The sequence below is a fragment of the Euprymna scolopes genome, chromosome 2, assembly GCF_053919585.1.
Source record: "Euprymna scolopes isolate OS-2025 chromosome 2, ASM5391958v1, whole genome shotgun sequence".
Lineage (NCBI taxonomy): Eukaryota > Metazoa > Mollusca > Cephalopoda > Sepiida > Sepiolidae > Euprymna > Euprymna scolopes.
In genome coordinates, this window is record NC_136483.1 from 2682921 (window position 1) to 2708882 (window position 25962).

Here is a 25962-nt window from a genome sequence, read left to right on the forward strand (position 1 = left end):
TTAGTTTTGATTACCTAAGCATGAATCTCAAAGTTCTTTTTTAGAAAACTTTCACAGCAAGAACTCATCTCTCTATCACTTTGAACTTTCCTTTTTCTGTGTGTCTAACAGCAAACAGAATTTACATGAACATTTTATTTCAATACACTTCCAACTATGGAACACATTGTCACAAGATTGCTTCCCTGAGGGGTACAACATCTTTAAGTCTAAAATTGTACTCCATTTTAGGGTGTACCTGGCTCTTATACAGATAGAGGAATGCATTAGCAGTGAGATACTACTGGAGCGGTAGAATGATTGAACCATTTTTCCAGCAATTTTGGCAACAGATATGAAGTACGTGTTCCATTTCAGATCAGGAGTGAAAGTTAGTCCCAGCTTCTCCAAGACGAGAGCCATTCATTTCAATTGGGTGTGATGGAAGTCACAAAAAGTATGATGAAAGGAGAGAAGCTTGGTTTTAGATACATTAAAATTGACCAGATCCCCCCCCCTCCATTCTCAAGATCAGAAGAGAGAGAATTAGAAAGATCTTGGTCATTGTTGGACTTTAATTGTTGCCATAAATTGTGGTATCATCTGCATAGACGTTGGCAAATGATCTAAGAATGTGATTTGGGAGATCATTGATGAAGATCAAGAAGAGAGTCGAGTCTAGGATATGTAGAACCCTGAGGGATGCCAGTGCCAATACAATGAGTTTCTGATTTCTGCCCATTAACGACTACTCAGAGAGAAAGGATTTAATAATTGAGGACATTTCTAGCTATTTCATAGCTAGCAACTTACACAGGCAATGCTACATTACATATTTTTTTATTAATATGAACGCTGTCCCTAAGGGGGGTGGGGGTGCAAATTGCATTGTTATGATGACTGATCTTATGTATTCATGACTTGAACGATCTGTTGCAAGAAAGCAACTTGCCATGGATGTGCATCAGAAGCAGAGATGTGATTAAATTCTTGGCAAAAATGCATCGAGAATGGTGGCAACTATTTAGAAAAATAAGTTCTGAAGCACAAAAGGGCGCTCATTTTAATGATACCACTTCTGTCTTCATAGGTCTTCAACTTTTGAGAAAAAAAAATTAAATGTGGCTTTACTTTAGGAATGACCCTTGTATGAGATAATGATATTTTCTGAACTGCTATATCAACACTTGTGAATTATTTTTGTCAAGAGAAAAATTCCAAATCTTGAATTTTTCAAAAATAAAACTTACTTAAAATTTGAATAAAAAAGATTTGCATTATTTTTTAAAATTATATATTTTTTTAATTTAAAAAAGTATTCCAAATAAAATTTTTTAAATTATTTTTATTACAAAAACAAAAAGAATTATAATTTCTATGCTGAACAAGGAAGATAACTTATTCAGAAATTGATTATCTCCCTTGAATTACAACTAAATCTTTTGCATCTGAACTTTTGATTTTGGTAGAGATGTTCGTTCTCAGTACAAACCACTTTTTAACCTTTCATTCACCCCAGACAGGGCATATTGCCAATGAGATGTAAGGGCTACTGGGGATTAGGGTCCAAAATTATAAGGGACCTCATTAGTGAGAAGTTGTGCAGGGAGATGGTTTTCTTTTTACATTAGATTCAAATTTATGCATATCAGTACAGTCAAGAAAACAGGGAGCAACACGGGAGTTTCAAAAGCTGATCTGAAACAAACTATAAAAGTAAAAAGTTCTCCAGTATCTAGTTACCTCCACAGTGAATGAAAGGATTTAGTTGATTATTGGGTTGGTCAGTTATATTTATGTTAACGGGGCACCAGAGGAGCAAGTTCATCAGAGTACATTCCATTAAAGTACCTTATTAAATTTGGAAGCTATTTAAGAGGGAAAGCCACCAATACATACAGTATGATGGCCTTGTAGAGATATAAAATACTGGCAGGTATGAGAAGTTTACTGGGATAATTTAGAGAGAGAGAGAACTCACTTTTTTTGCAGCAGCCTTAGCAATGTTTACTATGTATTTGTTTCAATTCTATGTAGGACTCTCATGTAGGGTGTCATTTGTCATGGCAATCGGTAGTTGAAAAATGTTTTGCAGTTTTTAAAAGGAAAGATGTTTAGTCTTAGTAGCATTAAATGTTACCATGAATTTTAGCCGCATTCCACTATAAACCAGAGGTTGTTATCTAAGCATTTAGTCATTGCATTTGATGTGACCGTTTTTTTTTGTTTTTTTTTTTTACACATGTCAAAAGTAGAGTGGTGTCATCAGCAAATATACCCATCTCTGACACAATTTCATCAGGAAGGTTGTTTATGAAAACCTAAGGATCAATCTCTTAGATACACCCACATGTCATGTTTGGATGAATAGTCATTGAAGACAACCTAGATCTTTCTTTTCAATGAGAACGATTAATGCACAGATAGTTGAAATGTAGTTCGTATTGAAGACACTCAGCCTCGTACGATGAGAAACTAGAGAGAAATTGCTGACGCATCTTCAGTGATAAGCAATAATAAAACTCAACTGTATCGAGGAAAATGCAAGAAATTTGTGTGTATTATTGCTGTGTTATGAAAGGATTTTGTTTAGAGAAGGCGAGGAACAATGGTACCGATGCAACTCAAGAACACACAACTTGGAGAAAAAAAAAAGGTTGAATGAAATCTTATCGTAACGGACTCATTTTGGTATGAGTGTGTATCGTGTTGGCAGCTGAAACAAAATTTGGTCGAAATCTGCAGAACTTTTCTGATAAGAACAGAAATTATAACTTATGAAACATTTATTTTACATATGTGCTTTGAGCAAAAGGAGATAAATTTTTTTGTTTTAATAAAAGCGAAAAAGCAACTCTGACCAATGCATGGGAAGGTACCTTTCGTAAGCGTTATCCAATTGATGGTGTCTACTTCTGACCAGCAGTGCTTCATCAAGTTACAGCCTTGTTTGTGTCTTCAAATTTGAAAACCTTGATTGATGTGCAGCTCGTTGGATCATTCATGAAATTTTAATGAGACAAAAAAGGCAAAAGAGACGAAGAAAGTTGATCCTGAACTCACCCTCTGCCGTCTGTTCTGTAATCATGGCTGTAATTGTCTCCGTATTTTGTTTTATTTGGCTGAAAAACAAGAAAATAAATAACAGCGTTTATTTACAAACAACAAAATCTGTCAAACAAATGGAATCTTTTGTTAATAAAATGGACATTTTTTTTTTTTGCGCTACAAATATGAAGATAGCATTTATGATTTTTGTTTTTCGTTATTTTATGTCAATTCCATTTTTCGTTATTTTATGTCAATTCCATTTTTCGTTATTTTATGTCAATTCCATCTCTGAATTTTTGAGATGAGGATGGATGACTCGTATTACTGATTCTTCGGATTACTGTTCTCATCTTGAAATTTTGTCCAAATTCCCAAGTTCAAGAAGATAAGGAGGTTACAGGGTACATCGACTGAAACGTGAAAATGACATTTTGTTGCAATTCATTTTGGAAGAATAATGGGGTATGATCCCACACAGTCGGGCGACTCTATTTATAAACGATGCTGCTAGAAAAGCTTCTTTTTTTTTTTTTAACCAATTTTTTTTTTGGTCAAACAAGAAAACCAATTTTTTTTGTGTTTCCATTTTTTTTAAACAAAGCTTTAAAAAAAAAAAAAATGCACTTTTTTTTTTAATGTGTTTAACATGCATTTTTTTATTTGTTATTTTTGTAACAAATGTAAAATAAACTTTTTTTCTTGTTTATTTTTCATGAACATTTTTTTCCTGTAGGGTGGAGCTGGGCAGCTGTTTCTTTCTTTTATAATTAAAACAGCCATGATATTTTATTCCCTTAGGATTAAGTAAACTTTTCTGCAGTCATGTCAAAAATGTCAAAGTGGAATGAGAAGAGACAGCGGATGCAGAAGAAACTTTGCCAACCCAACCGGGTAACTTTCCAAGATATGGTTTAAAATGGAGACAAAAGGATCATAACCAGATTTTTGATTTACACAAACTTGAAAAGATGTCGAGAAACTTCCAGCTGGTCTCATTGATTTCTTTTTTTTTTTCACAATATTTTCCCCAAAAGTCATTTGCTCCTTTGCCATGCATTGATCGATGTCTTACGTTAGATTACAGTCAAACTCAAGTGCATGACGTCATGTTCTGAGCAAATCCGAGCAGACAGTTAGCTACATCTGGTTCAAATTCTGCATAAGTACAGTTAATTTTTTAAACACACGGATATTAAATGAAAGTTTTCAAAATTAAAATGTGTCAATTCAATATGCACGGTTAACTGAAAAGTGACGAACTGGGAGATTTTTTTCTCTTATAGAAATGTTTATGCTCATCTAAAATGTCATCTATGTACGTAAATTGAAGTTGTAATGGTTTCTGCAAGACCAACATGTAACAAAATACAGATAGCAATCATAAGAGAAACAATGTCTATTCTTAAAAGACTTAAAACTAAATAAAGTAAAAAAAAAGTTTTTTTATTAAAATCAAAATATATGAATTGCATAATGAAAGCTTTTTAGATTAAAACTTTATTCCAGTTGAATGATTTATTCAATCTTTGAAAGCGTTTTATCTGAGCAGTTTAAAATTGTGTTCAATTGATCAGGAATATATTGAAAACTACTTTTCAAGACTAAATATGCCAGAAACCCGCAGTAAAAAAGTTAAGTCAATTTTATCGTCATAAATAAAGACAGACATAGAGAGAAACGTATACTTACAGATATTAATGTCTGGAAACTTTAGAAAACCATCCAAGTTAAAAATGAAATTGAAAAAATAAAAGATGATTATTACATAAATAAACATAAATGAAACAGTTGTTATGTAATGGGTGGTATTAGTTTTGAAAGGTACCAAATATGGGAGTATGTTACGTTGTTCTTATTTAGATGACGACTTATATATTTGTTGTTGTTCATGTTAGTAAGTTAGTTAGTGTGTTCATGTGTGTTGAGTGTTGCGAGATGCTAGATATTATATATATTCATTGTGAGTGTTCATATTGTCTTAAGATGTTCATATTTGTGGAGATAGCATATTGGAGACATGAACAGGGTATATATAAAGAGAGAGACAGTTCTGTATATATATAATCGACAGTGTACATGTTACTACAAAAAAACCAATTCAATGAGAGGAGATTTATGAATATCTTGATAGATAGAGTGCGTTTGACAGTTGTACATATAAACACGTTACCTTTCTCGTTGTAATGATGAACACAGAAAGACGGCAGTTATAAAAAACATGATCATTTATTCTTCAACCGGTCGGAAATGATTCTGTATTTCAGGGATTCAAAGTTTTACATGGTTATCTCTAAAAACCTCTCACTTCCAGAGGGTGCCTTGACTCTAATGGAGAATCGGTCTGAACCTCTGCTTCTCAGATCTGACTGATCTAACTCCTAACTAACTTCAAACTCTTTCCTATATTGAGAAATCACATGTATGTCTGGTCAACATGACCATAACTCACGTGTTATCAACATGCGCGATTTGCACGTTTTTGAACCCATCTCTGACGACCAGGAAATTTCCCATTCTCTTTGTTGTTTTACAAAGGAATTTAACCTACTTGTCTAATTCTGTAACCCATATTTTATTATGCATTCTTTCGAATTTGTATTTATTAAATATTTTTACAGAATCAACAATTTACTGGACATTCCATTTATAATAACATTCTGTATTTATTTTAACTTATGATTGGAATTCTCAATTCCAAATCTAGCTTCGAAAGTTCGAATCCTTGACTATCCTATTTCATATTTACATTTAACTAATTCCCTTTTTTTTTACTTACATGAAAAGGGGACAGCCCTTATTATGTAACACAGTGTGGATGATACAGTGAGGTGAAACAAGTCTTTGGACAAAAGAAAAATATTTATTTTTCAGCAATTTGATACAAATGATATCAAACAAAATTAAAAACTTTCACATTACTAAAATACATAGAAATGAAAGTAAATGTTTTAAAGAAAATAAACAATCATTAAACATTTCCTAAAATAGCGAAACATTTGGACAGCCTTCTCTTTTCATTATTAAACATTAAGTTTTCATTTTTTTAATACATTTCAGATCATTCTAGAAGGTATTAGTTCGATATTCAGTGAACGTCGAATCATTCTCTGCCCAGATCTCTCTCAGAAAACATTGCAACATGGTCAAGTGAAAGGAACTCAAACAGTCCATAAAGGACCGTATTATTTCAGCACAAAGATAATAAAAGCTACCGATGTATAGCACAAACTTTGAATGTTCCTGTTGGTAATGTAGGGTACATTGTAAAGAAGTGGAAAGAGTCCGCTACTACAATAACATGCCATGGTCGGGAGCTCCTTGGAAAATTGCGAAAAGGTGCCAACAAAAAAACCTTGCAAACTGTCTGAAATGATCCTTTTGTGACTTGCAAAAGAGCTGAAAGAAAAACAAAAAAAAAACCCTCAGCAGCATCTGCAAGATGATCATCAGTAATGAATTTTCAAGCCTCAAGTTTCACAGACCTGGCAAGACTCGTTTACTGAAGAAAGTTCACCTTAAATCAAGACTAGCGTATGCCAAAAAGTATAGCAATGAGGATACCACATTTTTGATCATGTGATATGGTCGGATAGATCAAAATTGAGCTATTTAGCAATGACAATTCAAGCAATATCTGGCGTACAGACAGTTCTGCGTATGATATGAAGAACACCTACTCTGAAGCATGGAGAGGAAACATGATTTGGAACTGCTTTTCTCCACGTGGGATTAGAACACTAGAAATAATTGAAGGAAGGATGAATAGAGCCAAATACAAGGATATTTTAGAGTATAACTTGCAAAGGTCTGTGGAGAAAATCGGATTGTTTGGTGATTGGTGATTCCAACAAGACAGTGATCCGAAACATACAGCGAAGTCAACTCGGAAACGGTTCGTGGATAAAGGAATTCATGTTTTACAATGGCTCAGTCAATCACCAGACTTGAATCCCATTGAAAATTTGTGGCTAATTTTGAAGAGAGATCAGAAATGCCCCTTAAACATCCACTAATTAAAGTTTCTAGCCAAAGAAGGAAGGGGAAAAATTCCGTTAGGCATTTGTCAGGACCTTGTGAAAAACTACAGCAATTGTTTGACAGCAGTAATTAGTGTTAAAAGAGGCTCAATTAAATATTAAACATCTGTTTTGCATCTGTCCAAATACTTGTTTCACTATTTTAGAAAATGTTTAATAACTGTTTATTTTCTTAAAATCTCTCATTTCTATATATTTTAGTAACGTGAAGGTTTTATTTTATTATTTTGTTTGATATCTTTTGTACGAAATTGCTGAAAAATAAACATTTGTTTCACCTCTCTGTATTTGCAGTTTTCAACTGTTCATGTCATGCAGATGTTTTTGGCTGTCTTGTCTTTCTGAAAACAACTATATTTCCTTTCTTGAAAAATAATTCATTATGGACAATTCTGAAGCTCTATATCTTTTTGAAGAGACATTTCTTCTTGGAATATATGCTGGTAGGACAAATATGGAGACTTCAGACTTCCTCAGCATCAACAGGATGATGGTAGAAAAATTGAAAATGATATTAAAACAATTTGGATTTGATAGTCGAAAAAAATTTTTTTATAAGTGTAAAACAAGAAAAATAGTTACCATAAGTTTACTTGAATAAAAAAAAACATTTTCTTATGAAAAGCATATAAAAGTTTCAATGAAAGTTTTCAAATATTTTTTTACGAGAAATACATGGTAAAAAACTGAAAACTTTTTCCTTTTTTGAAAAGAAAATGTATGCTGTAAACCATACTCCATTCATACATGTTAGAAATCATTTTTAACTTTAAAAAAAAGTCATCTAAATGAACATTACAAATTCATTGAAATTGTTTATTTTCCTTCTGCTGATCATGTGATCATGTCAGCTGCTTCCATAACCATGCCAGAAGGTGCCAATGCGATGTTGCCATAACTTGGGTCAGAATGTACCCCAAAATCAATTTTTTCTGCAACAATTCTGTAAGCAAATATCATCCACATCCTATATTTCATCTCACAAAAGAAAAATTAATTTTATATACGAGGTACGTTCAATAAGTTTTCAGACGTTTTTCATTTGGGCACTTTTATTCATGGTACATACATGAAACGTGCGCACGTGAAATACACTTGTAAGGTGTCCAACAACTTCTGGAAGATCCCATGGAAGTCCTCTTGTGGGAGTTTGTCAATAACCCTCGTCATCTGAATATTCTCATAACGACGGCCTCTAAGGTTTTCTTTGAGTTTAGAGAATAAGCAAAAGTCACAGGAAACAAGGTCTGGATTATAGGGAGGATAAGGGACTGTCTTCATACTCATAGCAACGTCTTTCTTTCTGATCTTCTCTGAGCATTCTTAAGACAAACTTTGCACAGATCTTCCGCATCTTCAGTTCCTCGTGAAGAATTGTGTGTACAGTTCCCATATGGACATCAAATTCATAGTCTGAAGCATTCCATACATTTCTGTGGCATTTTTTTTTTCAAGTTTAAAACAAAATTTTATTGCATATCGTTCTCATACAGTGTCTTCACATCTAGATTGCATTTTTGAAATTCACCAGCTGTGACAATCAGGCTTTAGTAGGGTGTATTCCAATTTCTACTGTAGCTATTCATTTGAACCTAAAATAAAAATTAGTCTGTCATCTCATAAGATGCATAGCAATAACATACCGAATTTTCAAGAGTCTATGACAATTTTAAATCCATGTATTAAAAATGTTTGGAAACTTAAAGCACCTCATCTAAAAACAAAACCGTCATTCATAATATTCAATACAAAGTTGTCACATAAAATTTATGTCCTTATAGTATAAGTTTACTAACGTTTAAGGGGGGGAGGGTGTAATACATGATTTATTGAAGTTTATGTTTTATAGTCAACATGACCTAGTTTTGTTTATAAACGTTTGAGAAAACTTATAGTGTGGGAATGAGAAAGAAACTGAAATCGTTTTTGGTTTTGTCGTTTACTATTGGTGAGAAAGTTTTTTTTGAATGTTCGGTACTTATAGCATTTAAGACATAAAAAAATGAAAATATTTATTGAAAGTTATATTATGTTTCATACAAAAACAAAAAAAAAATCACTTAATTTGATCAAATAGTTTTTTTTTTTTGTTTTTTTACAAAAGAAAATCAAATTTTAATGGTAGATTGTATCGTCACCATTTGCCTGTTTCCAGGGACAAGGGGGGGGGGCCTTTAAATGAAAAATTAACAAAAGACAAAATAAAAAATGAATTCAAAAAGGATATAGAAACTAAAGTGAAAAAAAAAAATATTTATCTAGGTATTTTTTCTGCCCATGTTTCAAAATAATCTTGCCAAATTTTAAAATTTAAGCAGTAATTGGAATTATCTTCCTGGTGACCCCTTCTCATCAGCAAAAAACAAGATGGCTGCGACACTATCGATCTCATTAAAGTTTGATTTTCCGCTAAAAAAAAAAAAAAAAAAAAACCTACTTGATCAAATTAAGTGTTTTTTTTATGAAAACTGTATTCCATAACATAACAGATATGTCCAATGTAATTTTTATTTTCAATATTTTTTTTTTTGAGTGATCTGCATGACGAGATTAATGCTCGATTAAACATTTGGAAATCTTGAGACGGAGAATTGTGAGACTGATGTGGAAGTCGGGGCTAGTAGGAAGGATTAGCAGGCATTCTAACTGTTTGCATTATTTTTTTTAATCAACTTAAACTTAAAAAGCAAACATAAAACTTATATGTCTGAAGTTTTTAGATGAAGATTCGAACCACTGTTTCCCATCTTGAGGATTCGAACCACTGTTTCCCATCTTGAGGATTCGAACCACTGTTTCCCATCTTGAGGATTCGAACCACTGTTTCCCATCTTGAGGATTCGAACCACTGTTCCCCATCTTGAGGATTCGAACCACTGTTCCCCATCTTGAGGATTCGAACCACTGTTCCCCATCTTGAGGATTCGAACCACTGTTCCCCATCTTGAGGATTCGAACCACTGTTCCCCATCTTGAGGATTCGAACCACTGTTCCCCATCTTGAGGATTCGAACCACTGTTCCCCATCTTGAGGATTCGAACCACTGTTCCCCATCTTGAGGATTCGAACCACTGTTCCCCATCTTGAGGATTCGAACCACTGTTTCCCATCTTGAGGATTCGAACCACTGTTTCCCATCTTGAGGATTCGAACCACTGTTTCCCATCTTGAGGATTCGAACCACTGTTTCCCATCTTGAGGATTCGAACCACTGTTTCCCATCTTGAGGATTCGAACCACCGTTCCCATCTTGAGGATTCGAACCACTGTTTCCCATCTTGAGGATTCGAACCACTGTTTCCCATCTTGAGGATTCGAACCACTGTTTCCCATCTTGAGGATTCGAACCACTGTTTCCCATCTTGAGGATTCGAACCACTGTTTCCCATCTTGAGGATTCGAACCACTGTTCCCATCTTGAGGATTCGAACCACTGTTCCCATCTTGAGGATTATTCACAAAATGTTTGCGTCGATGTAACCTCCAATCTTCTTCTGATCAATCTTTTCAAACTGAATCTTTCTGTCAAACTCTGGAATCTGTACAGAATTTCAAATCGAACCATTCATTTAATCCACAGGGGTAGCATGTTCTTGTTCTGTCAGTTTTAATTCACAATTGCATGCACTTTTGACTGAACCTTTAAATCGCAAGAAGTATCACTTCAAACTGAATTTTATTAGTACCTTATCCGCTACACCACAGGGTCCTTGAAATTCCGTGCAAACTCCCAAGTTTGATAGAAAGATTCCAAAGTCCAACAAGACATCTGAACGTCAGAGGTTATATTGACCAAAACAAAATGAGAACAGCTGTCTGAATAAACCAAATACTTGTTGCTATTAACGACATAATATTTGTAAAACCCAATTATTTGACGTTTTCTACATTTGACTAACACTAAAAAGTTTGATAATGATAAAATAACGTACATTATTGTTGGGACAGTTCAGAGTTAGAAAAATCAGAACTTTTTAAGTTTTTTTAATGTTTTAGAAAATATTGTGCCAATTTCCCAATGCCAAAAACGATTCTTTAAATTGTTTCATTTTATCTTTGTTTAAAATTTCATTTTCAATTACTGGTACTAATAAAATAAATATTTGACTTTAAATTACACATAAAATTAAAATCCATAGATTTTCCCCCACCCACAAGTGTACCTGTTACGTTTCCAAAAATATATGTCCATATTAAATGGGTATTTATGGTAATCTACCCCAACCTTCCAGGATAAAAAACAACTCTTTAGTTAAATAAGTAAAGATTTTTTTTAAAAATCGGAAATTAGAGCAGAATCGATAATTGTATTGGAATCAGAAAATATTAAAAACGTCCCATCACTATACATGCTTTAATTTCGACGAACACGCATCAAATAATTTCGACGAACACGCATCAAATAATTTCGACAAACACGCATCAAATAATTTCGACAAACACGCATCAAATAATTTCGACAAACACGCATCAAATAATTTCGACAAACACGCATCAAATAATTTCGACAAACACGCATCAAATAATTTCGACAAACACGCATCAAATAATTTCGACAAACACGCATCAAATAATTTCGACAAACACGCATCAAATAATTTCGACAAACACGCATCAAATAATTTCGACAAACACGCATCAAATAATTTCGACAAACACGCATCAAATAATTTCGACAAACACACATCAAATAATTTCGACAAACACGCATCAAATAATTTCGACAAACACGCATCAAATAATTTCGACAAACACGCATCAAATAATTTCGACAAACACGCATCAAATAATTTCGACAAACACGCATCAAATAATTTCGACAAACACGCATCAAATAATTTCGACAAACACGCATCAAATAATTTCGACAAACACGCATCAAATAATTTCGACAAACACGCATCAAATAATTTCGACAAACACGCATCAAATAATTTCGACAAACACGCATCAAATAATTTCGACAAACACGCATCAAATAATTTCGACAAACACGCATCAAATAATTTCGACAAACACGCATCAAATAATTTCGACAAACACGCATCAAATAATTTCGACAAACACGCATCAAATAATTTCGACAAACACGCATCAAATAATTTCGACAAACACGCATCAAATAATTTCGACAAACACGCATCAAATAATTTCGACAAACACGCATCAAATAATTTCGACAAACACGCATCAAATAATTTCGACAAACACGCATCAAATAATTTCGACAAACACGCATCAAATAATTTCGACAAACACGCATCAAATAATTTCGACAAACACGCATCAAATAATTTCGACAAACACGCATCAAATAATTTCGACAAACACGCATCAAATAATTTCGACAAACACGCATCAAATAATTTCGACAAACACGCATCAAATAATTTCGACAAACACGCATCAAATAATTTCGACAAACACGCATCAAATAATTTCGACAAACACGCATCAAATAATTTCGACAAACACGCACCAAATAATTTCGACGAACACGCACCAAATAATTTCGACGAACACGCATCAAATAATTTCGACGAACACGCATCAAATAATTTCAACGAACACTCATTAAATAATGCCACTGGACTAAAAATTTTCACAAAATCATTATATAATAAATTTATCTTGTTTGTACAAAAACATTGTATCTACCAAAACATTACTTGAAATAAAGACTGACATAGAGATAGATACTAAAAAAAACAAAAAAAACATGACTTTGTACAATAGAGAAAAGTCAATTAAAAACAAATTTATTTTTAATCTTGGAAAGAATTTTTTTTTTTTAATTTTTTATAAAAAGTAAAACTTTCTACTTACAATAAAATTATGAAATTGATGATAGCCCAAAATACTTCTGGAATTATAGACAGTCGCCATGGCGATCGGCTGTCCAGCATGTTACCTGAAAAATAAATAAATTAAAAATATTGAAACAAAAATAAAGAAAAACGTTATCTTTTTATTTTTAATCATGAAAATTGTTCTTGTTAAACACTATTAAGACCAAAAACATCTGCAGTGACGAGAGCGATGAGAGCTGCCATAAAAACATGCATAAAAAAACAAAAAACTATGCCATTATTATTTAACTCTGACCTAATGAAGCGAACCTTTTCATACATTCTTTTTTCAATCACGTCAGTCCTCTAAAAGCTAATTAATGTTAGCAATTATCCTTTAATTTTGTGGCAAATCAACCACTGTTTGGTTATTGTATGATGAATCTGATCATATGGTTTGTAGTCTACTTTGTTTCGGATGAATATGTTTTGTTAAGATCTTTTGTGTCAGACTAAAGCTGGGTGTAATTGCAACTGTCCCATCGCCTCAATGTTGCATCTCTGTGCCTATTTTACAAGTATTTTAATGGAATGTGTTCTGATGAACTCATTGCACTTGTGCCCCCCTCCCTCGGCATACATATACCGACAAATCCACTTAGCAACAAAATCACACCCCTTCACTGTTGAGGTCCCTAAATAGCAGAAAGCTTGCTCTTCCCTCTAACAAATAGACTTTGGAATTCCCTTCCTGCTATCTGCTTCCCTGACTGTACTGATATGCAGAAATTCAAATGTAATGTAAACCAACATCTTGTTGATCTCCACTAGGCATGGTCCCAAATAGTAGCCCTATCCAAGTGGCAATGTACTGTGTTGGGAGTGAACATAATAAAAAAACAAACAAACTGATCCCTCAAAAAAAAAAAAAAAAAAAAAAAAACCCAAACTGATCCCTCAAAAAAAAAAAAAAAAAAAAAACCAAACTGATCCCCCCCCAAAAAAAAAAAAAAGAAAAAAAAGTGGGGTATCACTATAAGATCATACTCACGACTGAGGAGCATCAGAATTTGAATAAAGTTGACATAAAATTATTGAAAATGTTAAGCTGAGAAAATTCAATCTCAAAAATTCCAACAAAAATAAAAATGAATATTGATCACATGACAGTATTGAAATTAAATCAAACATTTGGAAAACAAATCTTTAGAAATAAAGACACTCAAAGTCTACTTATGCCGGTCAAGTACTAATTTTGACACTGTAGCATCTATTTTTACTGGTAAAAAAAAAATCAAATTTGTGCCACAGGTCAAATTTGTAAACCAAAATTTGACAGTAGTTTGGTAGAGACTGTTCTGCATACACAGGTCATTATATATATATATAGTCATCCACATACAATACTGTTTCGCTGTTTCACAGCTCATAAGTGCGGCTAGACAAGCAACTACCTCAAGCCAGGATCAAAACCCGATCGCCCAAACGAGTCGGAGCTTCTAACTGTTGCACTATACAGGTGCTGCTATGTAGGCAGTGAATTAACTTCCCAAATGCTCAACCTAAGATAGGGAGCATTATATATATATGCTCAAGAGAGCATGTAGGAAGCACCAAACCTTGCCACCCAATCTTGTCAATCACGTGAAAGTGCATGACGACAAAGGTCCTGTTGGCTTCATCCAAACCAATGACCGCCATTGATGTCATGTCTGCATGAGGGTATGCAAGTCGCTGGCAGGACTGAAAAGTCATCTTTGGGCACATGGACACTCAGTGACTGGGAGAAGTGGCACTCGTCTGATAAGGCGTCGCAATTATATAAATATATATGGACAAGGGACATTGGTAAAGCAATGCCTCCAATTTTTTTTATTCCACCCGAATGGTTCAGAGGGGATTACAAATCGCATTATTATTATGACTGAACTCATGCATTCATGACCTGAAAGTTTCATCTCCCTGTTGCAGATATTGATGGTGTGAGACTTAAGCAACCTGTCATGAATCTGCGTCAGAAGCAGAGAGGAGACATTGAATTCCTCCATGCAGAAAAAATTGAACCAATCAACATTTACTGGCACCTGTTGAACGATTACAAAAAAAATCGATGCAATTGATGTCAGCACAGTTAGATGGGTTCATCGATTTCGTAGTGGCAACAGATGTGACAAAGCATGCTCTGCACTTTTATGATATCAAGAGAGGCTGATAAAAGTGCATTTAGAAAAATTCTGGCACACAAAAGATTACCTGTTTTAATGGTACCACTCTTGTCGTTACAGCTCTTCAACATTTTAGTTAGAGTTAAAAATGAAAGGTTTTAATTTTAGAGGGACCCTCATACTCATAATATTCAGTATTAATCTATGCCCCCAGGTGTCTCCATAGAGAGAAAAGATGGAGACCTTGGAAAAAATAAAGTGCCTACTTTCTTCCAGACAAAACGCAAACAAACATCTGCAGCAGATGCTATCAAATTTGTGACTTCCTTGACATGTCCACTAGCATTAATTTAAGCGGTCAGCATTACTCTCAAGTTTTAGAATTGATTTTTTAAACTAATCTATGTCTGACCACGTCTTTATAGCCCTTTCTTTCAAATCCATCTTTCTCACCTCCTCCTTGCATTCTTTGGCCTTCCTGTGCCACCTCAACTTTTCTACACATTTATTTCTACAAAATAAAATTAAGAACATTCTGAAATGCACAAAAGTTTCCATATGAAAATCTGACTTAAATTTAATAGTTTTGAACATTCATTATTAGAATGCATGTGGCTTTTTTTTTTCTTTTTGAAAAAAATGAATTTTTCCATATTTTATTTGGATTCAATAAATGTTCAAATATTATTTTGTGTTATTGTATTACTTTAGTGTAATTATTTTGTTTTTTTAACTAAAAACGATACAAAATTTTAACATTTTTGGATAAGGTCTTTTTAAATTCTACCCTCAAAGGAGTTGAAAAAAAAAAAAAAAAAGGCAATACACAAGTGCCAAATGATATTAGTTTTGAGTGCAACAATTTCTGTAATATAGTGAATTCGTTACACAACATTAAAAATTGGTTTTGTATAATTTGCAAACACCTGTCTTCTGAATGTCTGTGCCTATGTCCTCACATTCAAGCACTTCCAGAGACAATGCCCAAATGACTACAACTTGGATGTCTTCAAGTCCAACGTAAAGAAATTCCTAATGAACCGCCCTCTTAAGTAAACACTTCATTAAATCTCCACACTAACGTACTGTACTTGCAATAACCCTTATCCCTGAGTGGCTTCCGGGCCTTGATAAGTGGTGACCACCGTGTAAAAAAAAAAAAAAAAAAAAAAATCTACTGTTAAAAACTTTCCCCACTCTTTATCTATGCCTAAATCAAAACGTAGATTCCATGAACAAAGCTTCTTTCTTAGAACTGTACATCTGTGGAACTCTGTTCTGTCTGCCTGCTTCCCTCCTGACTACAACTTGGATGTCTTCAAGTCCAACGTAAACAAATTCCTGATGAACTGCCCCCTTAAGTAGACACTTTAAATCTCCACACTAACGTACTGTACTTACAATAACCCTTATCCCTGAGTGGCTTCCGGGCCTTGATAAGTGGTGACCACCTTGTAAAAAAAAAAAAAATGAACTCAAAATGCACTATTTTTCCCATGAAACAAAAACTGGTGAATAAGCAGAGTTAATTAAAGTCCCTCCTAACTTGTACAGCTGCTATGGGCAATGATTTAACAAAAAACATGTTGCAGTTAAGTATACAGAGAAAGAAAATTGGTCAAATTGGTGATGGTCAAACTGTGCCCAATTATTTTACAAATTTATATAAGAAAAGTGATCCCTTGTGATAAAATCTAAAATATTTTATACGAATTTTCCAGATATTTTTTTCAGATTCGTGAATTCTATCCAAATTTACCATTACAAAAATACAAACAAGTTTGTTAATTGGGCACTTGATTGGAATAACGAAAATAAAAAAATTGAATTTCAACTTAAAGCAATGTTACCTACTTAATCGTCATGTCGAAATTAGTAACATTACTGCATAAAATATGTACTTTGACGATTCATTGATTCGCCATTATTTTTTAATGAAAGTAACAGAAGATACTCTCAAGTAGGCTTATAAACAGGGGAGGTAATTGCAGTCAGTTAGTCTTAGAATGCAATTACCTCCCCTATTCAAATAAAACTTGCAATTTTTCTTTTAAAGTAGTTTTCATCAATTGCTACTTTCTACTTTGGTTTTCGTAAATTTTTGGATATGTTACTAATTTTGACATCACAATTAAGTTGATAATTTTTCGATTTTCATTATTCTGAAGAAGCACCATTAATTGTAAATAAATAAAATAAATAAAAGGATGAAGGGAGAGAAAGTAACAATGGTGGTTAATAACAAGCATCAAAATCGTTCCGCAATAAAAACTACGCAACTTGAAAAATTAAATTTTCTTGCATTTGGTAAAAGTTATGAACCCCCCCCCCCCTTTGTTGCTTGTTAACTGTACTGCACAATCATCTTTATTTATAATTGGAATAATTTTTTACTTGTTACAAATAATTAAATCAAACTTTGGGGATAGGGAAGCATTCTAAAATTTATTAGGCTATTATGACCTTGCCACTCTGATTTAGGGTTAGTGATAAAAGAAATTTGGATAACTCTTAACAAAACGTTTACAATTTAATAAACTCAATTAAATTCTGTCAAAATGTAAACAGTAGAAAATTATGAGGAACAGTTTTTTTTTTAGATAAACACACCACTTGTCAATTTTTAATTTCAAAACCAGAAGCTGTCACCAAATAAAGTTTTCCTCTTTAATGCCGCTTTCAAATGGTGATAGGTAAATAATGAATCAAAAATGATTAGAAGTCATACCACAATAAGATTCGCAGTCTCTGCCCCCCCCTTTTTTTGGAGGATGGCTTGTCAGCTGTCGATCTGAGCTACAGTCCTTTACAATTCTAGGAAGTCCACCTTCCTAAGCTTTGCCTTCTTGCCCCTTTAAAGGGTTGGTTTATAACTCATCAGGTGAGGTGCCCCAATCAGAGAATGCTGATAAAGCAGCCACAGTATTTTTTTTCAGTTAAATTGCTCTTCTAAGTTTCAAATCTGAAACCAGTGCCCGAGAAGTATCAGAAAGGAGATAAATACAACTCGAACCTATCCTTCTGCCAGAAATGAATTTAAAATGAATCATATACGAAATAATTATCAAAACAGAAACCAATTGTACATAAACTGCAGAAGTACAAAAAAATAAATAAATAAAATAAAAGCACCTTCAATGCTGCTAAGACTAAGCTTCTTTCCTTTAACAATTACAAAAAAAAAAAAAAAACCTTCTCATCCATTGATTGCCATGACTAATATGTTACCCAAGAGTTTTTTGTTTAAACTCCTTGGCTTAACATTCACAAGCAACATGAATTGGAACAAATACATGGAAAAGGAATGAGGACAAAAATGGATGGTAATATTCAATGCTGCCAAGACAAAGCTCGTTTTCCTTAATAATTACAAGAAACCTTTTCAACCACTGATAGCTATGGCTAATGATATATTACCAAAAAGTACTTTGTTCAAACTCTTTGGCTAAACGTTCACCGGGAACAGATATATTAAAGGCATTGCCAAGGTTGCTGTGAGGAAGGTGGTGTCTCTCTACTGTGCTAGAAAGTTACTTATGCCTGAAAGTATCCTATACCACTACAAGGCCATCATTCGCCCGTGTATGGAGTATTGCTGTAACAATTGTGGCTGGTGCATCTGCTACTAGTCTTACTCCTGGACAGGATTCAAAAAAAGAGTTGCCAACCTGATAGGTCCTGACCTGTTAGCTAAGCTTCAACCTCTGTCCCATTGCATCCCTCTGCTTGTTTTACAAGTATTTTAATGGTGGATGCTCTGACGAACTACAAACCCTTGTCCCCCTCAAAGTAAATAAACCCAACAAGCAACAAAGTCCCACCCCTACACAGTAGAGACCCCTAGATGTAAGAAAGCTTTCTACTTAATTTCTTCCCCAGAACTGCTAGAGTTTGGAATTCCCTTCCGGGTTCCTGCTTCCTCAACTGTACTGACATGCAGAAGTTCAAGTGTAACTGTAAACAGGCATCTTGCTGCTCAACTCCCTACATAGTAGCCCCCTACATCAAAGTGGCACTATGCCTTGTTTGGGGTAAAAATATAAGAAAAATAAAAAACATTTCAAAGCTGCTGAAAAGGTGGGCTCCCTTTAGCATGCTAGAAAATTATTTATGTCAGACAGTCTCGCCACAAAAACAATTTTCCTCATTTTTTTTTAAATTAATTTAAAAATTAGTACAAAATTTTTCCAGATGTTCTTTAATTTGTGATTCCTTTACATAAAATACATGGGTGACTATTTTTCAGCGATCACCACCTATCTTCATAAGACTTCCCATTTTGGGTCAGTTAATATTCTGGTTGACCAGAAGGTTTTTATCAAGTTTATTAGGCATTATTGAGTTTGAAGGCATAGACATAAAGGAGATACAAAAATTGTTTATAAACGGCAAAAACGTTTTCATGTTTTCATGTCATTAAACGAGGAATCATTAATTTAAGTTAAAATCTATTTGATGCTTGTGCATTATAAGTTGACTAGTGCGGGGGGAGGGGTCATAAAATACGCTTAAATATGATATTTTAATTGGTCTAAATTTCGTATATATTATTACGGAGTCGTGATTTCAAAAGTAAAAAAAAAAAATATTTGGGTGCCATTACTTAGAATCAAAACCGAAAGCAAAACTATAGCATTCAAAGCTGGTGACGTTAACACTGTACCAACGTAACACGCATATGAACTGATTAAAAATTAAGGTGAATGCACAAAATGTATAACAATTTTTTCAATTTGTACTCTTTTTTGACCCCTTAAAAATTATTTTAACCGACTAAAGACTCATAAAAGAATGGACCATAAAATATCCTATCATTTGAGGCCTCTAGTGCCGCTCTGAGATTTAGTTTGAAAGATTTGAAAATACGGAGACAGACAAACATGGTGCCTTTCATATAGAACTACTATCATACTGAAGGAACTTTGTGTTTGTGAGTTAGTTCCCTATGGAGTCAAAAATGGCAGCGTCGATTTTTATGAAATTTCACATGAAGGTACTTTATGTACTTGGCAGTGTTCTTAAATAGGTTTTGTATTGGAATGTCTTTAATAAATATCAATAATCGCAAAAATCCAATGAAAGATTTCGATAGGATTGAGGTCTGGAGATTGCGCAGGCCAATCCAAACAAAATATCATGCTCTCACAGGAACCTCTTGACATTGGCAGCTGTGTGAATGGGAGCATTATCCTGCATGAAGATGGGATTATCATCCAAATTCCGACCAAAGTAGGGTAGAAAATGCTCGGTCAACATATTAATGTACTTGGTTGAACGAATTCAACCTTGCAAGCAAACTATAGGCCCTGGATATGTACTAATAATGCCCCACACCAAAACTGAACCTCCATCATATTGCAGGGTTGAAACTGAGCACCTAGGTTTAAATTAGGCACCGCCAAAACTGGAGGGGCAGGTCAGTACTTTTTGACGGACCGTCTTTTTAAAAATCTACCAAAAATCAGGTAATTATCCGATCAATACGAAATTTTCAGCGATTATTAGGAGAAGAATGAACTTTATAACAGTGTACTTATTTTTCATAAACAATATTTATATATATATATTTTTTTGCTTACAAAACCCCCCTTGTTTTGAAGTGGGAACAAATATGCTTAAAATAATCATCTGAAACTGAACAAAACACATTGTGTTGTTGTAAGGGACAGAATTATAGATTCAAAAAAAAAAAAAAAAAAGAATTGTTTGCATACCTTATTTTGACGTCTGAATATCAGAACTTCGATTGTGTTTAATTATCCCGCTTTTGAGTTTTGAAGTGTGAAATTCGGTGAATATGTTAAGTAAAATAATTAATTTAAGTTAAGCAAAACAAAAAAAAATTTTTTTTAATATTTATACGAAAAAAGCCATTTTAAAATTTTTGATAAATAAATTAACAATTTTTTTTTAGCGAGCCGAATAATGCATGACCATTATTAAACAGGGCATGCTTTGAATAATCGATACAAAAAAAAAAAATTCGATAAATATTGTGCCCTTTGTGTTAAAAATAGCATCATTTTTTTCGATCTCGTTTGAAAACGTTTGCCGCCTTTCGACTACGGTGGACCAAACGCGCTGAAATAATTTTTTTTTATTCTGCTTTAAATTGCCCCCCCCCATTTTGGGGAGCCTGGCCCCCACACACATACACATTAAAAACCAAACTCATACAAATGGTCACCCATCTGGTACTGGCCAGCCTCAGCTTAATAATACATTGAAATTTTCGTCACTGAAAAATAAGTTTTTTTGGCCTGTTTGGTCTTCCATAGTTTTCTTATCATCAAAAGAAAACGTAAACAGAGTCGATCTGAACTCTACGTCGACGCGAAATATTTGGTTACCTATATGAATAAGTGGAATTATTTGAAATTCAGGTACTTATATTATAATATTTTTGCATATTCTCTTAGAAAATCATCCTAAATCTTAGTTAGACAATAAATAAATAAATTAATTATTTCAAAAACCCTTTTTTTTAAATATTTAAGTACGTTTTTTGTGCAAGACAAAAAATGTCAATTGTTAACTTTTTGGGAAAATTTAACATTTAAAATTGAATTAAAAATAGTAGAAAAAGTTTTACATTATTCTGTTTTCTATATGATAAAATTCAGGGTTTTATCTTTCTGGAAAAAAAAAGTTACTCAGAAATAATGGATTTTAATAAATGTAATTTAGTTTTAAAAAACAACAACAACTTGATTTTGCGGCCATTTTTGGCGGTGCCTAGTTTAAATTCTTTGTCTTTCCTCCAACAGACATACTGCCTAGCCTATTGAACTTGCTTTCGTCGCTAAAAAGCACTTTTGACCAATATGAAGAGTTATATGTGCAGCCTTTCTTTTTACCTTCTCAATTTGAAGTTGTTTTTTTAAATTCAAACTCAAAAAACGCATCGAAGCACAAAAACTAGGAACTCGTGACTTCTGGAAAATCTACAACAGTGTAGTAAATAATGGGCAATCAACAATTCCCCCACTAACCAACAATCACAAGGTTGTTTGCTCAGCAACTGAAAAGGCTAACATGCTTGCCAGTCGGTTTGCCTCCAACTCCACACTGGACCCTTCCAACAACCCCCTACCTGAATTTCCTATGCGGACAGATGCCACGCTAGACGATCTGAAAATCACCCCTGCTCAGGTGCATGCTATTATAAAAAACCTTGACACTTCAAAAGCATGTGGACCCAATCTCATCCCAGCTGTGCTATTAAAAAAGTGCTCAGCCGAAGTAGCTCCAGTTCTCTCCAAACTCTACAAGAGATTCACGCGTGACTGAAATGTCTATTTAACTTGTAAGGAATAGGCACTCAGGTTCTTTGATTAACGGACCACCGGCCGTGTTGGTCACAGCTACCAGCACTCCTTTCTTCCCCACCGACCTACCCTCGGCAAGTCAACCAATTCAAAATTCTCACAAAATATGTCCTTTTAAGCACAAAAAAAAAAATTACGAAAATCACCGATTTGAAAGATACTTAAAAGTAATTTCTACGAAAATTTTCTGTAGATGTTTCAGAGTAGACCGTGAAGATTGCAAAAAACAGGGGACATAATTCAGAAAGCATATTTTTTATTACACCATAATGGTATCCAACAAGTGTAGCCGATATCGACTGATTTTTCTTTTTACTAAACACACTAGTTGCTTTACTCGATGAATTTTCGTAATTTTTGGAAACATTACTATTTTCGACATATTAATTAAGTAATATTGCTTTTTGCTTAAAAGGACATTTTTGAAAATCAACATGTCACCTTTCTTTGTATAAGCACCCTAACTTGATTCGAAATTTTGAAGAAACTTTTTACACCTTCGAACTCCTCATTTGCCCGGGTTGTGGAGGGCCGGGAAGAGCAAAATTTGTTTAACTCGAACCTTTTGGAATTTGTATCTTTAATGTCTTTTTACGACGCGCCCCACCCCCACCGTATTATATACACCCAACCTCCCCATGTTAAGAACGGCTTTCGGAATAAACACCCCCAACCTCGAAAGCCGTTATTAAAACGGGGACGTTGAAGGTGTTTATTCCGAAAGCCATTCTTAACATGGGGAGGTTGAGGTGTTTATAATACGCTGGGGCACGTCGTAAAAACTTACCTATTTTCTCGGCTTTGAAATCGTAAACTGCTTCGGACATTTCCAGTTTGGGTACTTATGCACTCATTGTACCGTGCTTAAATAACATTATTTAGAAGGCCACTCTTAACATGGGGAGGGTGAGGGTTTTTAAAAAAAAAAAAATTTTTTTTAACTGTTCTATATTTTCACCTAGCAATTAAAAAAAAAAAAAAAAAAGATATTGTAAAACTTGAAAATACTATTTAAAAATAGCGCGGTACAATAAGTGCATAAGCACCCCAATGTTCCGTCAATCACTCTCAGAATGATTCGGGCCGATATGAATCCCCTTAAAACCGAAAATAATGGTGCTTTGCTTGTGCAGTTTACGGTTCGTACTTTTTGGGTTTGTATTAGTATACAGTTCGAAAACGTTGTCAAAAAAACTTTTTTTTTTTTTAAATAGGATTTTACAGTTTAATTCAATTTTTACGCGATTTTTAAAAAATTAATTTTTAGGTGAAAGTACAGAAGCCCTTTCCATGTTAAGAATGGCCTTCTAAATAATGTTACGATTTCATCATTATTGCCCAAGTACGAAGAATTAAAAAAATATATGTGTGTGTATACTATATAGGTAAGAAGATATATGTATAAAAGCAGAAGGATGCCATTGCTTGATAATATATATATAAATGTTGTTGTGTTTAAAAAAAAAATATGATATAAAAAAATGCAACAGGATTTTTTCTTCAACTTTTTGGTGACAACAAACATGAACACGCAGCAAAAAAATCGGATGACATCACACTTTTTTTAATACACAATGTAACATTTTTAAACGACTAGAGAATAATCTCGCTTACCTTGTGATACATACACCATGACTGGTGTGGGACATATAAGTATAGATCTCGTCAAATCTACTTTTTAATATTTACGTATCAAAAGGATAAAATCTAAGACGACTACGTCGTCATTAATGTGCAATTGATGATTCGGAATTGATTTTTTGGTTTTTTACTCGTAAAGAACTCTTCCTTCAAGGGAGATAACTCTAACGAACTATTACGTCAGCATTTTTGGTAAAAATAAATTGTAACATATGGCTGGGAAGTCAGTCCGTCTCTGTTATGAATAAGGCCCCTGTTTACTCCTTAGTTCCAGCTCTGAACCCCATATTATGATTTCTATTGTTATTATTTTTTTTTTTATAATAATCAATTTATAATTTAAAGTAAACTCATGTTTGCGCAATTTAGACCTAAATATATTAGGTCAGTAAAATAAAAATAAAAATATAAAATTACTAACTAACTAACTAACTAAATAATAATAATAATAATAATAATAATAATAATAATAATAATCTATATCTATTACCTATCTATCCATTACTAGCATGGTTGCCCGGCGTTGCCCGGGTGTTTGGAGGTTATGGCCTCAAGGTTTTTATAACGGGATTAGGGATGGAAAAGGATGCCATAGAGGTCACAACAAAGAATACATGAAATGAATAACGTTGGAATTGTGTAGATTCTGACTCCATATAATTAAAGACAGACGAATATTGAAGGTTGAGAACCGACTTTATTTACTACTAACAATTTGTATTAGGAGAGGCAAAGTGTTCGTAGGATGGAATGTGATTTAACAAAGGAGATGAATGTTCGTAAAATGTTTGTAGGTATGTATGAATTGACAAGGAATGAATGTTCGTAAAATGTTTGTAGGTATGTATGAATTGACAAGGAATGAATGTTCGTAAAATGTTTGTAGGTATGTATGAATTGACAAGGAATGAATGTTCGTAAAATGTTTGAAGGTATGTATGAATTGACAAGGAATGAATGTTCGTAAAATGTTTGAAGGTATGTATGAACTGACAAGGAATGAATGTTCGTAAAATGTTTGAAGGTATGTATGAATTGACAAGGAATGAATGTTCGTAAAATGTTTGAAGGTATGTATGAATTGACAAGGAATGAATGTTCGTAAAATGTTTGAAGGTATGTATGAATTGACAAGGAATGAATGTTCGTAAAATGTTTGAAGGTATGTATGAATTGACAAGGAATGAATGTTCGTAAAATGTTTGAAGGTATGTATGAATTGACAAGGAATGAATGTTCGTAAAATGTTTGAAGGTATGTATGAATTGACAAGGAATGAATGTTCGTAAACTGTTTGTAGGTATGTATGAATTGACAAGGAATGAATGTTCGTAAACTGTTTGTAGGTATGTATGAATTGACAAGGAATGAATGTTCGTAAACTGTTTGTAGGTATGTGTGAATTGACAAGGAATGAATGTTCATAAACTATTTGTAGGTATGTATGAATTGACAAGGAATGAATGTTCGTAAACTGTTTGTAGGTATGTGTGAATTGACAAGGAATGAATGTTCATAAACTGTTTGTAGGTATGTATGAATTGACAAGGAATGAATGTTCGTAAACTGTTTGTAGGTATGTGTGAATTGACAAGGAATGAATGTTCATAAACTGTTTGTAGGTATGTATGAATTGACAAGGGATGAATGTTCGTAAAATGTAACTTATCTTTTGGACGATGGAGAGAGTTAGGGTAGGCCGATCATCCTGCTGTCAGTGATGCGTGTCCTGGCTTGTAACTGGAAAGCGAGTCTCTTCTTTCATCAGCGCTAGCAGCCCGGAGTCTTTGTCTTCTTTCTCCTCCTCCCTTCTGGTTTGTGTGAATTAGGCATTGTTTAGAATTGAAGGCGTTTGGCCCATAACATGAGAGCGTAGTCGGCTTCAGTTCAATGGTGCCTTATTTCTTTTTCTTCTTCATCTCTTTAGGTCGGGTGGGAGAATCCGTCCTTGCATTCACTGACGCAACAGGG

The 25962-nt window shown here is 33.7% G+C and overlaps 1 protein-coding gene across 1 annotated transcript in view; it reads right to left on the reverse strand.

Moving 5' to 3' along the window:
• The window catches only part of LOC145288252 (selenoprotein K-like), a 33522-nt gene extending 9399 nt beyond the window's left edge, over positions 1-24123 (reverse strand). Inside the window, exons 1-4 of the mRNA XM_080136293.1 lie at positions 23965-24123; positions 12895-12979; positions 4720-4738; positions 3043-3101 (exon numbers count right to left, since the gene is read on the reverse strand). Coding sequence (XP_079992419.1) covers positions 3043-3101; positions 4720-4738; positions 12895-12979; positions 23965-23983 — 182 coding nt within the window. The 5' untranslated portion in view covers positions 23984-24123. The remainder of the gene's footprint in view (positions 1-3042; positions 3102-4719; positions 4739-12894; positions 12980-23964) is intronic.
• Between the last annotated feature and the right edge of the window lie 1839 nt (positions 24124-25962).